This window comes from Rana temporaria, chromosome 2 (assembly GCF_905171775.1).
Source record: "Rana temporaria chromosome 2, aRanTem1.1, whole genome shotgun sequence".
NCBI classification, from domain to species: Eukaryota; Metazoa; Chordata; class Amphibia; order Anura; family Ranidae; genus Rana; species Rana temporaria.
Genome location: NC_053490.1, coordinates 434,889,421 through 434,912,579, shown reverse-complemented (window position 1 = coordinate 434,912,579; position 23,159 = coordinate 434,889,421). Strand labels below are relative to the sequence as shown.

At 42.7% G+C, this 23,159-nt stretch overlaps 1 protein-coding gene across 1 annotated transcript in view; it reads right to left on the bottom strand.

The window, feature by feature from the left end:
- The window catches only part of SMG6 (SMG6 nonsense mediated mRNA decay factor), a 359,235-nt gene that overhangs the window by 124,088 nt on the left and 211,988 nt on the right, over nt 1-23,159 (bottom strand). The window contains exon 13 of the mRNA XM_040338357.1: nt 19,164-19,365. Coding sequence (XP_040194291.1) covers nt 19,164-19,365 — 202 coding nt within the window. The remainder of the gene's footprint in view (nt 1-19,163; nt 19,366-23,159) is intronic.

Below are 23,159 nucleotides of genomic sequence, written 5' to 3'. Positions count from 1 at the left end.
TTGCTGCTCAAGACTTCTCATCTGCTAAAACATTATCAGCAGAACAAAAGGGGAGGGAAAAATCTCTAACCCCTGATGGTAGTAAAACCTAACATGAGTCCCAACCCTTCCACACTATCTAAAAACAAAAATAAAGTTTTGGCTTGATAAACACCCTAGACACTGCAAGTAGAACTAAAGGCACTTTCCAACTTTTTGGATAGAGCAAGGGAGGGTTATAACCCCTTTGAGGTTTTTTTTTCCACCATCTGTGTCCCACTGCAGATATTTCCCTTCACTTCCTGTTCCAAAGCCAAACAAAAAGTGAGAAAATCCCTGCAAATTAATGGCACTTCTTGGGGACCCCCCTCCCGATAACTTTTCACAAATACTGGGATTCAAGACCCAGCCGCATGCGCAGAGATGGCAGAGGTCTGTATTCTAGTAGAGAGACTCCCACAGCGTGTCACAAACTGGTTCTCGGGATGTGAGATGTAGCATCCAAGAAGCAGTTTGTGAGGTGCTGTGCATGCAGACATATCACAGGTGGTCTGCTAGGTCCTCACACAAGGCATATTGCCAATAAAGATGGCTGCGATAGAGAAAAGTTTAGAAGCGAGAACCTGTGCTTCAACCAAGACAACATTGGACTCCATTATCCAACGAGTCTTTCTTTTTTTTTCGCTTTTGAGACCAGGATCAGTGTTAGGGAGGTGAGAGTAAAGGGACTCTCAAGCATCATATTATGCTATACTGCACTGCATGGTTAGTCCTAGCAAAACATTTATGTCTGGACTTGGCATGCAATAATGTTTTTTATATTTTTTTAATTCTCTTTTTACTTTAGTTACAAGCTCATTATGCTCATTAAAGTGAAAAGGGGGTGACTTTCACTTTCCTACAGACTTGACGGTCCGATAATTATGTTTTTTTTTTTTAAAGACAAAGATCAGCGTTAGGTTGGGGGGGGGGGGTGTGTTTAGTCAGAGTTAAGTTGAGATTTAGGGTTTACTTCATCTGTCTGAAGGACAACACAGCAACAAGGCCAACAAGCCCAAAACCCATAGAAAAAGGCATCCACAGAGGTAGAAATATCAACCCAGTAGAACTTTGTATAAAGAGCACGGGCAGCAACTCTACAAAAGTTGAACAGCAGCAGCTTGATGCTGAATACAGAGGAAGCACTGACAATCCTAGTTGAATGGGCATTAGCTGGGAAAGAAGGAAGCTTGAACTTGATCCCATTGGCCTTAGAAATGAGTTGATTCACCTAGAAATGTTGAATTTAGAAGCAGACTGACCCTTACGAGGGAAAAAGCTAGATAAGGCGCTTATAAGTGCAGTATTTAGACAGTTTATTAGGCCGACACAATAAAATACACTTACAAAATGTAGCTGTACAAGGCGCTCGTCTGACAGTCAAACTCCAGGTTTCTGCCCCTGTGGCTGCAGGTTCTCTGTCGACCAGCAGTGGTGGGACAGGTGCAATGAAAACAATTGGGAAGAGGACCTGTCGTCTGGGACATGATGGAATGCATGCTGGGCTTGTGGACCGCACAAACCAAAAGTGACGTCAGGATGTGGGCAATTAGAAGTTTCGAGGGATGCGCACAACGCTGCTTCCTCAGATTTTTTTTTTTTTTTAATACTGCACTTAGAAGTGCTTTCTCTACCCCTTTCCCTTTGTCAGCCAGAGTTGCTCCAGTGCCAGTTTCTAGACTACCTTTTGATTCAATGGTTTAACCCATACTGAGACAGGATCCACTGGACAGAAGTTCCTAGTACTGACCCTTACGAGGTCAACATGCAGGAATGACCAATAACTCCTCTGTATCCAGCAATGTATGATTAAGAAACCCATATTTCATTCATAGCTGGACTTGACATGAAACCACACACTTTTTTTTAATTCTTATTGCACTTTAGTCACTGGACCAATACACCAATTGAGGCAAAATTGGCCAAAATCGGTCCGTCTTCATCCGATTCCCTATAGGGGAGAGCGGAGGAGAGACAGGGCGGTCTCTGCACTGTGTGCGTGGCCCGCCCTATCCGCCGACAGCTCAGCGGGGATTACGGAGGATCCCCGCTGAGCTTTTGCGGACACACTGAGCGGACAAAAACGGTCCGCTCCGTGTGAAAGGACCCTAAATGGCAGTTAAGTAAATCTCAACCCAAGAGGAAACGTTTCATATATTACAGTTTACCAGTCTTTAGCTACGATTGCTGCATTACTTGTGTAGTGGCCTTATCATTTGATTTAAACTGCACCAAGATACTTACTGTGCCTTGATAAATTGTATGCAATGCACACCCCTTGAAGCTTTCCACAGTGTGTCATGTTACAACCAAAAACAAATGTATTTTATTGGGATTTTAGGTGATAGGCCAACACAAAGTGGCACCTAATTGTGAGGTGCAAGGAAGATTATTAATTGGTTTCATTTTTTTTTTACAAATATCTGAAACGTGTGGTCTGCATTTATATTCAGCCCCCTTTACTCTGATACTCCGAAATAAAATCTAGTGGAACCAATTGCCTTCAGAAGTCCACCTGTGTGCGATTTAATCTCAGTATAAATATAGCCATTTTGTGAAGCCCTCAGAGGTTTGTTTGAGAACCTTGGTAAACAAACAGCATCATGCAGGCCAAGGAACACACCAGATAACTCAGGGATAAAGTTGTGGAGACATTTAAAGCAGGGTTAGGTTATAAAAAATATCCCAAGCTTTGAACATCTCACGAAGCACTGTTCAATCCATCATCCGAAAATGGGAAAAGTATGGCCCAACTGCAAACCTACCAAGACATGGCCGTCCACCTAAACTGACAGGTCGGGCAAGGAAAGCATTAATCAAAGAAGCAGCCAAGAGGTCCATGGTAACTCTGGAGGAGCTGAAGAGATCCACAGCTCAGGTGGGCGAATCTGTTCACAGGACATCTATTAGGCCTCGTACACACGACCGAACATGTCCGCTGAAACTGGTCCGCAGACCAGTTTCAGCGGACATGTTCGGTCGTCTGTACGTCCGACCGGACAATTTTCCGGCGGAGCGGACAGGTTTCCAGCGGACAAATGTTTCTTAGCGTGCCAAGAAACATGTCCGCTGGGAGCCTGTCCGTCGGACATGTTCGGTCGTCTGTACGACTTTCCGGACATGTCCGCTCGGCCGAAAGCCCTCGCATGTGGCAAAGTGATTCGACGCATGCGTGGAAGCCTTGACCTTCCAGGGTCGCGCACGTCGCTGCGTCATCGTCGTGGCCACGTCACCGCGTATTCTGTACGCAGGGATTTTGATTTGATGGTGTGTACAACCATCAGACCAAAATCCGGCAGCGGACATGTCCGACAGCGGACCGTTTTCATCGGACAGTCCGTCCGTGTGTACGAGGCCTTAGTCTTGCACTCCTCAAATCTGGCCTTTGTGGAAGAGTGGCAAGAAGAAAGCCATTGTTGAAAGAAAGCCATAAGTCATCCCATTTGCAGTTAGCGAGAAGCCATGTGGGGGACACAGCAAACATGTGGAAGAAGGTGCTCTGGTCAGAAGAGACCAAAATTTTACTTTTTGGCCCAAAAAGCAAAATGCTATGTGTGTTGGAAAACTAACACTGCACATCACCCTGAACACACCGTGAAACATGGTCTTGGCAGCATCATGTTGTGGGAATGCTTTTCTCATGCAGGGACAGGGAAGTTGGTCAGAGATGATGGGAAGATGGAGCCAAATAAAAAGGAATCTTAGAAGAAAACCTGTTAGGCCTCGTACACACGACCGGATTTGTCTGTTGGGATTTATCCGCGGATCAGTTCCAGCAGACAAATATGGTCGTGTGTACGGCCTAGCGGACATTTTTCGGCGGAGATTTCTCCAGCCGACGGTTTTCAAGCGGATAAAAATTTCTTAGCATGCTAAGAAATCTATCCGCTGGAAACCTGTCCGTTGGACTGATCCGGTCGTCTGTACAGACTCACCGGATAAGTCCAAGCGATCCCCATCCCTCGCATGCGTCAAAGTGATTCGACGCATGCATGGAAGTATTTACCTTCCAGGGTCGCGCACGTCGCCAGCACAGCACGTCACCGCGTATGTTTTCCGCGGGGATTTTGATCTGATGGTGTGTACAGCCCATCAGATCAAAATCGGGAGCAGAAATGTCAGCTGGAAACGGTCCGGCGGACCGTTTCCAAAAGATATCCTCTCGTCTGTACGAGGCCTTAGAGTCTGCAAAAGACTTGAGACTGGGGCAGAGGTTCACCTTTCAGCAGGACAACGACCCTAAACATACAGCCAGAGGTACAATGGAACGGTTTAGATCAAAGCATATTCATGTGTTAGAATGGTCCAGACCTAAATCCAAATGAGAATCTGTGGCAAGATTTGAAAATTGCTGTTCATAGAAGTTTTTCCATCCAATCTTACAGAGCTTGAGCTATTTTGCAAAGAAGAATGGACAAACATTTCACACTAGATGTGCAACGCTGGTGGAGACATACTCAAAAAGACCTGCAGCTTTAATTGCAGAGGAAGGTGGTTCTACGAAGTATTGACTCAGGGGGGCCAAATACAAATGCACGCCACACTTTTCAGATATTTGTAAAAAAAAAAAAAAAATTGAAAACCATTTATCATTTTCCCTTCACAATTATGCGACACCTTGTGTTGGCCTATCACATAAACTCCCAATAAAATACATTTACGTTTGTGGTTGTAACATGATAAAATGTGGAAAATTTCAGGGGGAAAAAATACTTTTTCAAGGTGCTGTGAACCCCTCAAATGTAACGTAAGGGGGGGGGGGGTATAGGAAGTCCTGACAGAAAGCCAACCATGGCTCCCACCATAGACACAGTAGTGAGTTCGCATAGTCACCCTAGGACAGAAAGTGTGCTATTTGAAAACCACAAAGTGAAGGAATGCAGCCAAAATAGCAATGTAGCCATCTTATATCAGGACTGGTAATCTGCAATATATTACATTTTTGTTTAGATAGGCTTAAATAACACAACCAATTAACAGTGGACTCAAGTGCTGCTCACAAGTTTGAGTTTTTTTTTTTAAAGTCTAGATATACTTTAAGAACTGAATTGGGTGTGGAAGGGTTAGACCCTCTGCAATAGACTCCAAGACTTCCAAAGAACACCATTTGATAAAGAACTTAGTCCCAACCACAAGCTAGTTTTACCTTGTGCAGCAGCTCAAAAGCACACAAGGAGGAGAAGATGGTCATATTACTAATATTTCTGAATACAAACATTAAAAAACAAAAAAGATTGGCAACCACAAAGTAAAACACAAAAGAACTTAGAGGAAAAAAAACATGAGTTAGTAGATGTAGCAGTTTAGGGGAGAGACCTAACAAATGTTGGTGGGAAAATTAACAGCGAGCTGGCGAAAGGCTGGTCACAGCACGGAGCAGAAATGGTTTGCATTGGCTACAATGTGACAAGTCCAGGGGAGAACAGGAATACGATTCCTGGAGCTGACTAAACGTCTTCATTCTAAAATGTTTAATCAGCAGACTTCAAAGTCAGAACTCTAAAGTTTCTCCGCTTAATAAAGGAGTGATGCCTTTGAGTCTGGGCCGGTAATGAGGGTGCTGAGAAGAAGGCTTGGTGTTGGCAGGCTGCTTGTTTGTGGTCTTCTAACAGATTGAAAAAGAATTCTGCCAGTGTAAGAAGAGCTGACCTAACAGCCAATGCCGAATCCTAATGCTAACAAATGGCACAGGAGGGAATACTTGGGAAGGGCAGAGAACAAAAGGAACTCTGGGATTGAACAGAAATCATGAAAGAGTGACCACATAGAGGGATGAAAGTGTGATGCCCTTTAAAACAATCACTGTTGAGGAAAAACAGGCACACATGGGAGGCACATCAATGTATTTTTTTTTATTTTACATTTACTATCTCCAACACAGAGCTTAACATACTGTAACTATGCTGAAAGACAGCTAGCAGAGAGCTCCACCTTCACAGCAGCATCCTTGGTGATGGCTAAGGGCAACCCCAGAGGCTTCGGCAAGAAGAAGCAGAGACGCTTCACACCTGGCTGAGAAGCGACCGTACACTGGAAGGCAGCCAATACTAACTGGCAGTGTACCAGCTACAGCGGACATTAATAAAGGAAGCTGTCACTCAGACTGCTCTTGTCATCCCCCAAGGCAGGGGATTACCTGTAGATGTGGTAAGCTTTCCCCATCTATTGCTTTCTATAAAAGTACACCTAAGCACAGTGTTCCTCGAAGATCAATATAAAAAAAAAAAAAACACGTAGAAACTGAGCAAAATAAACTATGTGCCAACTATGTTCCACAGTAGTGTAAAAAAAAAAAAAAAAAAATGAAAATCCCTAGAGTAAATTGTGTGTCAGCTTGGCATTCAGCTGCAGGGATTATAAGTAGGTTAAAAAAATGAACTACAAAGTGAATCTTGGGAATGAACCCTGTGCGGAGTTTGAAGTTTAGCCTAGAGCAGACTAAAGTAGTATTTAAATATGAATCCATGCCAACATAAGGATCTCACAAATTAATCCTGTGCCAAGCTTGGTGACAGACTTGGCATCATATCAGGAATTCTATAGCAGATAATCTCAAAGCTGCAAATCTCATTTGATTATCTATAGCTGGTTACTATGCTTGTCTATACAGCTTTCTGGTGTGCTATAGCCACATGTAGCTGAACTGGATAACATGAGTAGCTAAAGCTGGCAACATTGGATGTAAACACTGCAAAAAGTCTATTACAGATGGTCCCCGGGTTACAAACAAGATGGGGGGTCTGTAGGTTGGTCCTTAAGTTGAATCGGTCGGAACAGGTACAGTGTAGCTCCAGCCAAACAAAACGATTTTTAAGCTTTTTGGCTAGCATAAGGAAGGGTTAACACCCCTGTAATATTTTTTCTGTCTATGCCGCTGTTCTGTTTAGCAGTGCCCCCCCCCCCCCCCCATTGAATAGTGCCCGGAACAAACTGCGCATTCGCCGTACGTCATAGCACAACAACTGATTTGCCGATCAGCGGGGCTGACGTAACCATGGCGCATATTGTAGGAGGTATCTCTTGATGGGAGATACCATTTCAAAGGCACAACTTAAACCTATATAAACAGCAGGGGGAGATCGTAGTTCTCAGATTGTGCATCACTGCTGCTGGAGGGCGGCACAATGTGAGAACTACGGTCTCCCCCTGCTGTTTGTATAGGTTTCAATTGTGCCTGTGAAATGGTATCCTCCATCAAGAGATACCTCCTACGATGTGCGCTTGCGCCCTTGTCACATCACTCAAGCTGATCGGCAACTCAGCTGGAGTGCGGCTCTGTCCTGCGCATGCGTGGGCACTATTCGATGGGGGTCACTTCTTGACAGAATACCGCTGCTCAGAAGATTTCACCTTTCTGTCCCAATGACAATTGGATTTTGAAAATGTTGGGTTGTTGTGAAAACAAGCCTTGGTGATAAAACATCAGTGGAAGTAGCTTTTTCCCATAATAACTCTTATGCCACGTACAGGCGGCCATTTTTCGCGATGTGAAAAATGACTTTTTTTAATGTCATTAAAAACAATCGTGTGTGGGCTCCAGAACATTTTTTTTGCGACGTTAAAAATGGGCATTAAAAAATTTAGAACATGCTCTAAATTTTTCGCATTGTTTTTAACGTCGTAAAAAATGGTTGTGTGTGGGCTTTAACGACATGAAAATAACGTGCATGCTCAAAAGCAAGTTATGAGACGGGAGCGCCTGTTCTGGTAAAACTAGCATTCGTAATGGAGATCGCACATTCATCACGCTGTAACAGACTGAAGCGCAAATCGTCTCACACCAAACTTTTACTAACATGACATCAGCAAAAGCAGCCCCAAGGGTGGCGCAAACCGAATGGAACTTCCCCTTTATAGTGCCGTCGTACGTCACCGCGCTTTGCTAGAGCCTTTTTCTTTTTCACGATCGTGTGTAGGCAAGGCAGGCTTAACAATAATCGGGTTGAAAAAAACTTTTTTTCTAGACCATTGAAAATGGTCGTGTGTACGCGGCATTACAGCAGTTTCCCTTCCCTTCCTAGGTGTAAATTTCCTCTCACTTCCTGTTGTCTCTCTTTGTAAGTTGGAGTCGTTAGCAAGTCAGATGTTTGTAACTAGGGTATTGCCTGTACTCTGCCAAGTCTTTGGAAATGCAGCAACACAGATCATATTGTAATTCAGCTTTTCCTTGCACAAATCATGATTTAATGGGAGTTTAAAAAAATTGAATGCCAAAACAAAAACTGTTAAAAGCGCATATAGAAGATCTCGGGAATAAGTTCAATGTCAAATTTATTCAGCAGCTGAAAGTAAACCAATAAATGAATTTAAACTAGACTAAATAAAATCAAAGTCAGTGGGAAAAATGTATGCCGCATACACACAGTCATTTTTTGTGATGAAATAAAACGTTTTAAAAAACGTCATTTAAAATGATCGTGTGTGGGCTTTACGTTGTTTTTTGTCTTCTAAAAAAACGACCAAAAAGAAATTCGAACATGCTTACATTTTTTATGTCGTTTTTCAAAAAAAAATTTGTGTCATAAAAAATGATCGTGTGTGGGCTAAAACGACGTTTAAAACAACGTTTTTAAACCCGCGCATGCTCAGAAGCAAGTTATGAGTGCCGTCGTACGTGTTGTATGTAACCGCGTTTTGCTAGAGCATTTTTGAAAAAACGGTGTGTAGGCAACGTCGTTTTTTAAAATGAAGTTTGAAAAACGTCATTTTTTTCCTCCATGAGAAAAAACGTTTTTTTTTACAAGACAAAAAACGACCGTGTGTACGCGGCATAAGGTCTGGATGAATAGGTGGTTTGCGAAAATCAAACAATAACCATGGCAATATATAAAATCAATTGCATACATAAAAAAAAATAAGGTCTGCAAACATTTAAAATGATTACAGAACATCTGCAGGATGAACTCTTGCTATATGATTTTGGATACATATTAAAAAAAGATCATATAGATTCCATTAAAATTAATTTTAGAAAAAAAAATAAAAAAATGACAGCAGCCCAGTGAGTCCTTGCACTAACATATTCAATGTTTGTTATAAGGCCCCTTAGGACAGCGTTTGCTTGCAAGGTGAGAGGAGAGACTCCCATAGCTGCTGATTGTGGCAGGTTAAAAGGAGGCAAACAGGGAGGTGCAGAGTGGTCTCTGTTGGAACTTGTTCCAGTAAGAACGCTAAAGAAGAATCTTTGGTGCTAGGTCTGATGGATGCATCAGACGAGCCCCAGCCGGCTGGCTGCGGGATCTTCTGTGAGGCTGCGAGGGGCTGTACTCTTGGGCCTACTTGACATTCCACTAACAATCCACTGCTGTCATCTGCTGCTCTCTCCTTAAGCATTCTGCTGGGCTCTTGTGGCTTCTAGCAGCCTCACACCTGCAGAGACAGGTCTCTATTTCCTCAGGGAAGAGTGGGTATGATAAAGGATTCACATCAAAATGTACTCATTCACTTCATATCTCATTTCAGAGCTGCATACCAGCTGTGGGTCTGTTTGGCCAACTAATGTTACAGAGGTGAAAATTAGCTAATGTCTCCCCAAATTTATGAGCACTCATCAGCCATATAGGCAGCCCTTTTTCCGGCTCTACCTAAAACTGCAACAACCTGATGCCATCACCTAGGCTGGCCACAGATCTTTTCATTTTTTGTGCATTTGATAGCTAAAGCTTATCAAAATTAAAATAAATAATATTAATTACATATTGCAGCTTATCAAACCTTAGATGCGATGGCCGGGTTAGGGCTCATGTACACTACAGCTTCTAAACTTGAGATTAGGAGCTTTGGCAACTCCTCATTTGCATATTCCTTGCGAATACAAACGGAAGCGCCACCTAGCGGCCAGCGTGAGATTGCAGCCTAAGATCCAACGGTGCAAGTCACTTACACCTGTCGGATCTTAGGGAGATCTATGCGGAACCTGATTCTATGAATCAGGCGCATAGATCCGACCGACGGCGTATCAGAAGATACGACGGCGTATCAGAAGATACGACGGCGTATCAGAAGATACACCGTCGTATCTCTATCTGAATCTGGCCCAATGTGTCCATGTGCACCTAGGTTTTTACCAGAGTTTAGAAGCTGCTGTGGTTAGGGGAGGTAAAACCTCCGTCTCTTGAATGCAGAAGAAATGCTTATCTTCATCAGGTGATCTGGCTAGTAACACACTTCTTGTCTGAGCCCTGGTTCACACTGGGTACAATTTGGTACGATTTGAGATGTGATTTCACATGTCAAATCGCATCTCAAATCGGCGGCATTTGCCGGCAATGGCCCTGCACAGATGTCTCTTAAATCGCGGCCAAAATCGCGGCAAAACCGCTACCGCGATTTTGAATTCGCAGCAGTGTGAACCTAGCCTTAAGGTGGCTACACTCACTCTTCCACTCGATCTGTAAATGAATAATGTAGCCACGCATGGACAGCAGCATTGTTGACTGTGGAATGGAAAAGGGGGATGGGGACAAGGGACGAGGGACAGTGGCTAGGGCTGATCCTCTGAGAATCCCCTCCCCCCAAAAAGGGGCGATTATTGGACTATCTCGGTACTGGGTAAAAAATGACATACATATAAAATACATTTTATTACATAAAATTGTTGAACAAGGAATACATGATAAAATTGGAAAAACAGGACCTCAGGGATACCCCCGGGCAATTCTGTTGTTACAAACGTATAGACTGGTCTATGCCTCGACTAGTTTTGCGGTATAACAACAGAATTGCCCGGGGGTATACCTGAGGTCCTGGTTTTCCAATTTTATCACGTATTCCTCGTTCAACAATTTTATGTAATAACATTTATTATTTTATATGCATGTCATTTTTTACCCAGTACGAGATAGTCCAATAATCGCCCCTTTTTGGGGGGAGGGGATTCTCAGAGGATCAGCCCTAGCCACTGTCCCTCGTCCCCATCCCCCTTTTTTCATATATCAACCTGGATGATGGTACACTTTTAAGACTAACTACTTTATTTATCTGAGGCCATACTCAACATTTTTGCATGACTGTGGAATGGGTAATGTTCTATGGGCTAGTAGGTTTAGGTGCATGTTACCCAAGTGATTATCAAATTAAAACTAAAGCATCTGCATCAAGCACCAGCAGGAGGAAGGAGGTCCCGATTCCCCTATATAGATCTTTAGTGAGACCTCATTTAGAATTCCGTGTCCAGTTCTGGAGACCTCACTCACAGAAAGATATTACAAGTCCAGAGATTGGTAACAAAAATAGTGAAAGGTGTGGGGACAAAACATATCGAGAGCAACTTCAGGAAGTTGATATGTACAGTCTGGAGGAAAGAAGGGAAAGGGGAGACATGACTGAAACCTTTAAATACATCAAGCATACCTCCCAACTGTCCCTGATTTTAAGGGACTGTCCCTGATTTGGACCAATGTCCCTCTGTCCCTCATTCCTCCTCATTTGTCCCTCATTTTGGTCAATGATCTTCCACATTATACCAAAAAAAATGTAAAATAAAAAAATAAAAAATCGGGCTAACTTTACAGTTTTTTTTTTAAATTCATGAAAGTTTTTTCCCCCCCTCAAAAAAAAAAAAAAAAGTTTGAAAAAATTACGCGCAAATACAATGCGACATGAAAAGTTGCAACAACTGCCATTTTATTTTCTAGAGTCTCTGCTAAAAAACAAACAAAAAAACAAAAACATATATAATGTTTGGGGTTTCAGGCAAAATAAATAAAATTATGCTTTTTACATGTAGGAGCGAAGTGCCAGAATTGGCCCGGATGGGAAGTGGTTAATGAAAGGGCAGTCAATGATTGGAATAAACTACCAACAGAGGTAGTGAGAGGCAATAGTAAATGGCTTCAAACATGCATGGGATAAACATAGATATATAGTCAGAAAACAAGGTTAATGAAAAAAAAAAAAAAAAATTACTATCATGCACACCTTAAAGTGTATGTAAACCCTCTCTCATCCTTTCTAAACTACTGCCATAGTGCTGATCTATAAGGATATATATGCCTCCTGCATGTATCCTTACCTGTCAAATGTTTCCCCTCTGTCTAAGAACTGAAAAACTGCAGATTCTGTGGGTGGATCCGTTGTCTGGAGCTTGGTGGGCGGAGTCGTGATGTCAGCCCTCCTCTACACTCCTTGTCAACATGCATTTTTTCCTGTGTATTCCTTACACTAAATTCTGCTATGATCACCAACATCCAGTCAAAATCCAGAAAAGTAACCACATGACTTCAGAAAATTAGTGGGGGTGGGTCATTAAAAAATAATGTCTGTCTCCAGGCTAGTGCATGAGATATGTAAAAAACTGTCACTCACAGCAAGGGGGCGGAACGGACAAAGGTTTTTCTCTGTAAGCCCTTTTTATTTTACTAAACAATAAAAGAGGATTGCTCAGAGCTGGATTAACTCTGTGTGGCAAGACTGGGCACAGATTATAGGAAATCTTATACTGTACATTGTGACATCAAAAAATTAAAACATTTTGGGTTTACATCCACTTTAATAGAACTAATTAACCCATTTTTGCAGTATTTATTTGTTTACACTGTAGCATGTAAAGCATTGCACCCGTGATCAGCATATACAAGGTGCAATGCCAGGTTCAACTTGTCTGCCCAAACAGCTTCTGAAGTCTAGGAAGAATCAAACTATGGGGGCGTTCATCAGCGGTGTCCCATTGGGGAGATTTCCCTTCACTTCCTGTCCCTTAGCCAAACAGGAAGCGAGAAGAAATCCCTGCAAAGTGAGGAAATCTCAGGGTGTAACCAGGGCCACCATGACAAGTGTCCCCATTGGAGAATTTCCCCTCTATTACGGTGAAAGTGTCAATCCAAAATTTGGTATTTTCTTTTCATTTCACTTTCGATCATAACTCTAAAACAAGACAAAAAAAACGGGTGAGTCTTCCTAACGGGGACACAGACAGCAATAAAAACAGACAGGTGTTCTAAACCCTGTCCACTCTAACCATAATGAAAAAAAAAAACTTCCTTTAGTTATACTGTACTTTAAGATGTCCAGGCAAGAGGGGTAAAGTACAGTGCTGAGACATTCAGTGTATACTAGTATATATAATTGCACTAAGCCAGTAGGCAACAAATGTGTTTGCTGCCCCGAGGCATTTCCCCCCAAATTCTTTCCTCCTTTTGCTTTTAGGAAGTAGTGTCTCACCCTATAAGCTGAGGTATTAATCACACGTCGTCTGGTTTTAATCCACACGCTCCCAGTCCTGAACGGATGGTTATCTGGGGAAAGCGTATTCCCCCTAATCTCGCTCTACAGCCAAGAAAAGTTGAAAATGAAAAAAACAGATTGAGGCAACAGTTGAGCGGTTTGCTCGGTCAGACGCTGCCTCAGGGAGATCCTTCTGCAGCTTTTTTTTTTCTTTTTTAAACAAAATATTGACTTTAACAAGCAAGCATTTGGTCCATGAGCGTTATTACAATGCAGCACACTGTTCTTCCTGTGAAATAAAAGCATATACATATCATCTTTGGAAATAGATTTTCCTGAACCTTCAGCTACAGAAAAAGGGACGGTCCAACCCAGAGGACAATACAGTATTCGTTGTTCTGGTCATCGGTTGTCTGCTTAAGACAATTGCTGTACAAATTGTAATTTGCATGAAAATATTATGTAGGAATCTAACATCCGTAAAATGAGAGGCAATATTATGTCACTTAATGGGATGTTGTCAGAAGGAAACATTTGCTATTCCCAATGGATCAGCCAGTGTTGCTTTGTGAAGACTCTGTTACAATGAATGACAATATACTCACAAGAACTCACAATTTAAGAACTTATTATTATTATAACTTATTGTAATATGTATCATTTCAGAATGAAATGTTGGCTATATTTTACGAGACATACTCTGTGGTATACAGAAATAATTGGTCATTTCTCAAATTATGTCAGCTACCAACACAATGATCAAGTTAAACAATGTTACAGAGTAAATTTGGACAATGCGTCTAAAAATCCTTCAAGTCTCGGTTCACACTTGATGCGGTGCGAATTCACAGCAAATTTGATGCAGCTTCCGCACAGCATCAAAATCGCAACCCGTTCATACGAACCGATTGTGGAGTGTATGTTAACGACATTCGATTTGCAGAATCAGATCACGTGGGTGCGATTCAATTCTGGTGTGGAACAAAAAAAGAAAAAAAAAGGGTCCTGCATGTGTTTGGTGCCAATTGATCCATACAAATCCATAGCTCAAATCGCACCCCAGAGACACTGCATGCAATTCACACAGGAATGTGCTGCGATTCCTGTGCGAATTACATGCGGTATCCCGCACCGCATGAGTACGAACCTGGGCACAATAAAGAAACAAACAAATCTTGCCTGCAGGCAAACATCTAAATACAGGAGATAAAATACATATATGGAAACCAATTCACCTTCCAGAAGATTTGGTTTGTCCATCCAATTCGGAGAATTATACGATTCTTCCACCTAGCACATCCCAGTCTGGCAGGGCAGGAGACCTGATTTTTTTTGCCTCTGCTGCAATTTAGTAACACTTAAGGGTCTCCTCCCCATCCCCAGCCTATGACTGGACAGTAAAAGGGGAAGCAGCCAACTAATTAGCTTATTGCTGTTACTCAGCGGTCTCATCCTATCAGGATGTTCCTTGAACCTCAGCACGACTGGGTCCTTTTGCAACATCCTTCTCATAATGGGAGACTGCAATGCTAAAGTAGGAAGTCAAAGCATATCTGGAACAGGTATATATGGCCTTGGAGTAAAAAATGAAGCAAAACAAAGGCTAATAGAGTTCTGTCAAGAGAACACACTGGTAATAACAAACACCAACAGCCAAAGAGGCGACTCTATACATGGACATCTCCGGATGGTCGCTAAAGAAATCAGGACAATTTAATTCTCTGCAGCCAAAGATGGAAAAGCTCTATACAGCCAGGCAAAACAAGACCTAGGGCTGACTGGCTCAGACCATAAGCTTCTTATGGCAAAATTCAGGCTTAAAGTGTTAAAGGAAAAAAAAAAATTAATTTAAAATAACAAACATGTTATACTTACCTCCACTGTGCAGCTCGTTTTGCACAGAGTGGCCCCGATCCATGTCTTCTGGGGTCCCTCGCGGCTGTCTCTGGTCCTCCCCGCAAGTACTGACCAGTCATGCGAGAGCGCTCGCATGGTGGTAAATAATTGCGGGCACGCTCCCGTGGCTATGGCCACTCGCTGTATCACTCGGCCCCGCCCCTTGGCGCGCCGCGTCACTGGATGTGATTGACACCAGCCTAGTTTCTGAGTAACCACTGCAAAAAAGGAAAAAGTTCTGGTGTCCAATTTGTAATGTCGCAAAAAAATAATAAGGGCGATATACAGTATACAGAGTCGTAAATTCTTTGACAACTTTGTGTTGAATGTTGTTCAGGATGGAACTGACCCAAGGACTTAAACATCAGCGCCCTTATAGTGTAAGAGGGAGCGCAAGTGTATTTTTGGAGAAGACTTTAGCCAGAAAACCATTCCTAGATTATTATTTTTATTTATTTTTTAAGAGCATCAGCCAGAGCTAGATCAAATAGGACCTCTTGTTGGTTTTGCAGGTCTTACAAAACTTCCCTTTGAACCTTTGGAATCTGTTAACTTAAAGTGGTTTTAAACCCAAATTTTTGACTTTTGCCTACAGGTAAGCCTATAATAAGGCTTACCTGTAGGTATAAAGAATATCTCCTAAACCTGTACAGTTTAGGAGATATTCCCCTCGCAATGCGCTGCTGATTGCAGCGGCGCATGCGCAGGGGGGGATCCTCGGCTGAAGGGCCGGCCGCTGCCGGCCCATGCCGGAATGAAATCTCCCGCGCATGCGCGGGAGTGACGTCATCGCCGCTCCAGCCAATCACAGCGCTGGAGCGGCGATACCCGGAAGACGCGCTCGGCTCGGTGTGGACCAGTAAGTTCCCTATAGTATTCCCTAGTATTTCATAATGAGCTAATATGCGGTGCATACTAGCTCATTATGGCTTTTACCTTGCAGGTGTAAAAAAAATAAAAAAATGTATATGCGGGTTTACAACCGCTTTAAGACTTCATACCCACAAAACTGTACTTTTGGTGGCAAGGACCTTGGCCATGGCCAACAGGGAACCTTTCTTGCTGATCTTTGTTCTGAGAACCGATCCTGTTTTTTTCTGTCAAAAAAAGGTTTGTCATCACACCCAGAACATTGTCCTTCCTATGGTCTGTCCCAATCCAGCTTGCTGTCAAGAGGAAGTTTTTCCCACATGATCTAAGAGGATGTGTGCGGTTTAATCTTGGTGTAACTTAGGAGCTTAGAAAGTAATTCCCTATTGTTCTTGTTTGTAAGGTACCAAGAAAGGTCACAGAGCAATTCCATAGCCAGATGGCAAAGATCTGGTATTAGAGAGACTTATGTGAACATAGCTTTGTATTTTTCAGTGTGGATTTTTCCTCATTCCACTAGAACTTTGGAAACCACTTGGGAGGAAAGAGCTGGTGCCAGTCCACATTCTGTTGATAACAGAGCTACGAAGCAAGAGACAGCTACAGGACCTAGTGCTTTGAAGAGAGATAACAAAACACTGCAGATATATGTGCCCAGTTCAAATTTCATGAAATCGGGTTTACATCTACTTTAACCACCGTAGGTACTGGAATTTTCCTTTAATCTTGTACACAGCACCATTCAGGCTTGAAGTGAAATCAGGGCTTTATTGCTTTGCACAGGTGAACTTAAAGTATGTGATCCCTGACCTTGTAAAGCAACCCATTCAGATTAAAACAGAAAAATTTAAAAGGCAAAACATATGTATACCTAGAAATAAAAAACATTCTAAACCACTTTTTCCTTATTTTTAGAAGTGATCACATACCCTCTGTTCTCAACTGCATAATGAGCCAAGACAGCTAGGGGAGGAGAAATAGCAGCACACTTTTCTTCCCAGTAAAAAGTTTTGGGGGTGGCGTGTCAGCACATGTCTAATCATTGTAGGAGAGCAGGCTGGATCCTCTGTGCACAAAACTGACCATAGTGTGCTCTCATGCCTAGTGTGGTCAGCTTTTAATAGAAAAGCAGAGGGACTGGCAGAACACCAGAAATTTAAAGAAAGAAAGCAAGCAATACAAAGAACACGTTTTCGTACACGTACATGGTACTACAGGTACATATCAGGAATATGAAATGTTGGATTAACATATTCTTTGAAGTGGAGCTCCACCCTAAAGTGGAACTTCCGCTCATCGGAACCCTCCCCCCTCCGGTGTCACATTTAAAACCTTTCAGGGGGGGAGGGGGGTGCAGATACCTGTCAAAGACAGGTATTTGCACCCACTTCCAGGATTCCTTTCTGCAAGGAGTGCGTTACTTCCTGCCCCCGCCCGTTGTGTTCTGGGAAACACTTGGCTCCCAGAACACAACAGGGACCAGTGAGGAAGGCGCTGCACGACTCGTGCATGCGCCGTAGGGAATCGGGCAGTGAAGCCGGAGCGCTTTACTTCCTGATTCCCTCACCGAGGATGGCGGTGGGGGCAGCAGATAGACGAGCTAATGCTTGTCTTCTGCAGTAGACGTCGCTGCCCATCTGGACAGGTAAGTGTCCTAATATTAAAAGTCAGCAGCTGCAGTATTTGTAGCTGCTGGCTTTTAATATTTTTTTTTTACAGCGGAGCTCCGCTTTAAGGGAAGGATGACTTCATCAATGTACTGCTGTTACTTCACTATCCAATTACAGGCTGTAAGGCTGCATTCACACCTAGGCGTAGGCAATAGCGGCGTTTTCTTTCGGCGTTTTTTTCGCGCGTATTCATGCTAATATGCGCGTTTGCATACAGCGTTGTCCGACGTTTTTGTACTTAGTTTTTCCTATTGGCTAAAAAAAAAACGTCTATCATCTTTTCATCACTTGTTGCTATGTTGGTAGATTTTTTTAATCTTCTGCATGGGGGCGACAAGTTCTATTGACAAAACGCCCGTAGCAAACGCTTGTTGTCGCGCAATACGCGCGTATCTGGCGTTTTACATTGATTTCAATGGAAAACCAAAAACGCTCAAATACGCGCATATTGCGCGACAAAAAAGGGTCCGGAACTTCTTTTGACTACAGGCGATGCGCGTCAGGCGCATCAGCGTGCAGATGTGAACCATCCCCATTGACTTTCATTGCTTTTCGTCCCTCTGGCGTTTGTTCGCGTCGCGCTACATGCGACAAAACGCGAAGGTGTGAATGGGGTCTAAGAATATTATTTAACTGCAGTATAGTCTGCAGAAAAATTCACAACATGAATATGCTGCCTGGGAAAGGTTCTGGTGTTACAAGACAGATTCACAAATCCTTTATCAATTAAAACAGTTCACATGTATGTATTTCAACTATCAAATTGGCACCAGTTTACATTTTTCAGAACACATACACACGTATAACAATATGCATAGTGATTATGGCGAATGTTCTATCAGCATGTGTTTGAAAAAAAAAAATGACTTCAGTATTTGATCATCTTTAAAGTGCCAGCTCAAGGCAACCTAGTAATCCTGACCGTTGTAGCAAAGTAGTAGATTCAAACAGCCGCAACACATAAGGGAATAAGTGGATAAAAAAAAAAATCTTTCTGTGAGTTCACACACAGTTTCTGCTTCTCTCTAGTCAGCTATTTATCACTTTACTAGAAAAAAAGAAAGGACGAAAAAAAAAAAAGAGCCCTGGCAGATATCCTGGAGGAGAATTCTGTGGTGGATGAAGAGGGTGAGCGGAGGGGAGGGGGTAGGCATGATGCAAACCATTTGGAGCTAAGCGAGAATGCTGCCAATGTAAGCTGCTTTATTCAAACAAGTAAGGAAATGATGGGACTTTCTGCATGCCAGAGTGTGTACAGCCTCGTCTATAGGACACACCTAAGTCACAAATACACTGTAGTCATCATACATGTGTATCTAACCTCATATATAAAGCCCAAAGGAATATATGGACTTTTTAATCTTCATTAGAGTTGAAAGTCAGTGGTGAAGAGTTCAACGTTTTCCCTCAACACTCTCATAGTCTTAACAGGAATCAACATTCGGAACAAACTTCCCAACATTTTTTGGGAGAAAGTAAAATGGAGGGAGGCGTTTAGAAGGCAATATGAGACAGAAAAAGGAGGACAGAGTTCTGTGCACTGACCTTATCAGAGGTTTTCTCGACATAGCAAGGTTCCTGAGGGGCAGCAAGGAGGGGGACAAACCCAGAAAGTAGTCTGTCTTCTTCAAGTATCAGTACAGAAAGGTCTTCATCGGAGTCTTTATAAAGCGGCACCTCGGACTGGTTTACCCAGGTCAATGAGTTGCAGAACTCCGCCAAAACACTCCAGACATCTAGTGCAGGCCTGTGGAAGAGAAGAGCACAGCAAGTCAAGACGCCATTAAAAGAATTTTAGATATAGGAGGATTAGGAACGGTTAGATTTCTAAATGAACACTTCAGAGACTTTCAGGGAGATTTGCTCACAATAATCAAACCCTTTGTGGTCTATCAAAAGGAAAATTAATACCTGTAAAGGGTACCAGGGAAATCCTTGAAGGACACTGAGCCATCAAGGCCAGACAAGCAGAAAAAGGAGATCTTAAATTTATGGTAAACAAAAACCAATAGACAAGACACACTGGATGATCAAGCCGCTTCCACTCCACCCAAAACTATTTGTATGGAGTTCTGCCTTAAAAATACAACACACATAGCGCAACATAATCCACGGTAAGGCTTCATGTACACCGGACGCTTTTACAACTGCTCCTAAATTATTAAACTTGACAGATAGTAACCCACGTTTAACCACTTAAGGACCGAGCCTGTTTTTCAGACTCCGGCCCGGATTCTCGTACGAGTTACGCCGGCATATCTCCAGATACGCCGTCGTAACTCTGAGTCCGAGCCGTCGTATCAATGCGCCCGATTCTTAGAATCAGTTACGCATAGATTTGTATTAGATCCGACCGGCGTAAGTCTCTTACGCAGTCGGATCTTAACTGCATATTTACGCTGGCCGCTAGGGGCATGTACGCTGATTTACGCCTAGAAATATGTAAATCAGCTAGATACGCGAATTCACGAACGTACGCCCGGCCGACGCAGTACAGATACGCCGTTTACGTTAGGCTTTTCCCGGCGTAAAGTTACCCCTGCTATATGAGGCGTACCAATGTTAAGTATGGACGTCGTTCCCACGTCAAATTTTGAAAATTTTACGCCGTTTGCGCAAGTCGTTGGCGAATAGGGCTGGCCGTTCACGTCGAAAGCATTGGCTTCTTGCGGGTTAATTTGGAGCATGCGCACTGGGAACCTTTCACGGACGGCGCAAGCGCCGTTCCTAAAAAGCTTCATTTACGTGGGGTCACATAAAATTTACATAACACACGCCCACATCTACCACATTTGAATTAGGCGGGCTTACGCTGGCCTACTTATGCTACGTCACCGCAACTTTCGTTTGAGAATACTGCACTTGCCTGTAAAAGTTGTAGGATACGTTACGCCCGCACAAAGATACACGATTCTACGTGAATCCGGGCCTCAGTGTTTACAAGTTTAAAACAGATTTTTTTTTGCAAGAAAATTACTTAGAACCCCCAAACATTATATATATTATTTTTTTTCCATTACCCTAGAGAATAAAATGGCGGTCACTGCAATACTTTTTGTCACACCGTATTTGCTCGGCGGTTTCACAAGCGCACTTTTTTTGAAAAAAAAAAATACTTTTTTTAATTAAAAAATAAGACAACGGTAAACCCAATTTTTTTTTATTTTGTGAAAGATAATGTTACGCCAAATAAAATGATACCCAACATGTCACAATTCAAAATTACGCCCGGTCGTGGAATGGCGTCAAACTTTTACCCTTAAAAATCTCCATAGGCAACGTTTAAACAATTCTATAGGTTTACGTATAGAAGCGTTTCAATAAAAAATAAATAATAAAAAAATTTTTTTTTTTTTTAAATGGCCAAAAATGAAACGCTGCTAAACGGGTTACTGCGTTTAGCGTCTGAAACGTGGAAATCTTCTGCGCCTGAACCCATTTTTCTGCTTTCAAAGAAACGCTGTTAAACGCAACTGCCTAAAAACGTCAATAAACGAGACTGTGTACATAGTCACATAGGATAACATTGAATGAGTTTAGGGGCAGTTGAAAAAAGTGGCCAACTTCCTCTGAATGTACGTTTAGCAGCGTCCCGTGTACATGGGGTCTAACCATTCATCAGTGGTCATCCACTGTTCAGCTCTTCTCAACAGAAAAGTATGAAATGGATTTTTGCACACCATTGTTCTTTGCACTAATGTTAGTAGAGCCTTTAGCATTGAAAATAAGTGAATAAGCAACACTTTCCAATCACAGCTAGTTGCCAAATGTGTCCCTACATTAAAAAAAAGATGGGCATAATATACAGTATGTTGCTAAACCGCTCTGATGTCCTATCGTATATTGGTTTGCAAGCACATACGGTATTATATGCTGCAAGAGGCTTCTTAGACCCATTTCCACTGGTGATGATGGGTCCGGGGGCGGACACTGCACCCAGCTACCATGGCATCCAGTGCAGAAAGCAGTGGTTTTCATGTGAACTGGGAAAAAACTCCTGGTACCCTTCCAGAGCTGGGGAATGAAGTCAATCATTACTACCACAATGCTATTATTCAGGTCATCTAATTAAAGCGGTTTTTACAGAGCTGCATTTTAAAGGTCAAAGCAAAGTTTTCAGGTCAAGATTATGGGATAAAAACATTTTAAAAAATGGGATAAACATGTGGCGTTTCATTCATACTGTACAAATAAAGCTGGAAATGCAGGCAGAATGAGGGTTAGTAAATGCAGGAGACAGGTTTATGCTCATAGATGGAGAGCCATGAAAAAAAGAAATAGAAAAAGATGAACATCCAGGTGCCAAATCTCTAAGCCGTCTCATTTGGCAGAGGTTCTGCACCAGAAAACACCCGCTGACACAAAACATCTTGCCACTTATATGATGGCAGTCAGAGAGAACACTCTGTACCACGGATATGCACCCCCCCCCCCCCCGTTTCCATCTGTAGATTATAGTCTCCCCCCTTCCCATCTTTTCCTGTCAGAGGGGTTCATCATCTTCAAGCCTTCTAAAATCTGTCAAAAATGTGCAGAAGAAAAAAAAAAAAAAGGATGAAATAAACAGTGGGAAGGCTGGCCAGTGAGGTAATGGGAACAGTGTGGACTCTGGAAAGCCAAATAGTGTTTTAATAGTTAAAAGGAGTGAACTTGACATAACCCCAGGAAAGATCCTGTTCTGCCCCTCAGGTCTGACAGATATCAGAAGGGAGCAGGCACCGGATGCATGCGGAGTGGGGGGCACAGGGCCTCCTGGGAGATAATACTGCACGTCCGTGCCTTTAACCCTCGGGATGCCCTTGCTGCCCGCTTTGGGCTGAACACTTCCGGTCACACACATCCTGTGCCAGAAAGCTACGCCAAGTCACACAGAAAAGGCTTGTAAAGTAAACAAACTGAAAACAACAACTGTGACAAGAAGAGAGACAGAGAAACAGACAATCAAGGAGCAGGAGAGTGGAAGAGGCCAAGAGAGAGGGAAAGAATGAGAAGAGGGAAGGCAGGAGAAAGTAATGAGGAGAGACACATTGAATAGAAGCAGAGGGAGAGAACATGGTCCAACAATGATCGGGTTTCATTCAGCTCACATGTAACAGCTGAGAGCACCTCTCCATAGCAAATGTATTTTCACCTAGGTGACGGAACTCCACTCTCCCCGAATGAACACAATTGCCAGGTGACAAGATGACCTCTTGAAACTTAAAGTTCAGCTGAGTCCTTTGTGCTCAGACCTAGCGAGGGGGGTTATAAAAAGGCAGTTCTGCAATTCTATAATGCACAGAAAAGGAAACAATCCATCATGGGCTCTCTGCAGGACGCCTCAGTGTCGACATTAACTAATCTAAAGTGTATGTAAAACCCAACAATGCAATTATCTTATTTGCTCCCTTTTGGTTTAATTCTACTATTGAAACCGTTTTGGTATATCTGTTCAATATTAAAGCGGGGGTTCACCCTATCGACGGGAAAAAAAATATTTTTTTTTCTTTTACCTTTAAATCAGGCATTGTAGCGCGAGCTACAGTATGCCTGTCCCGAATT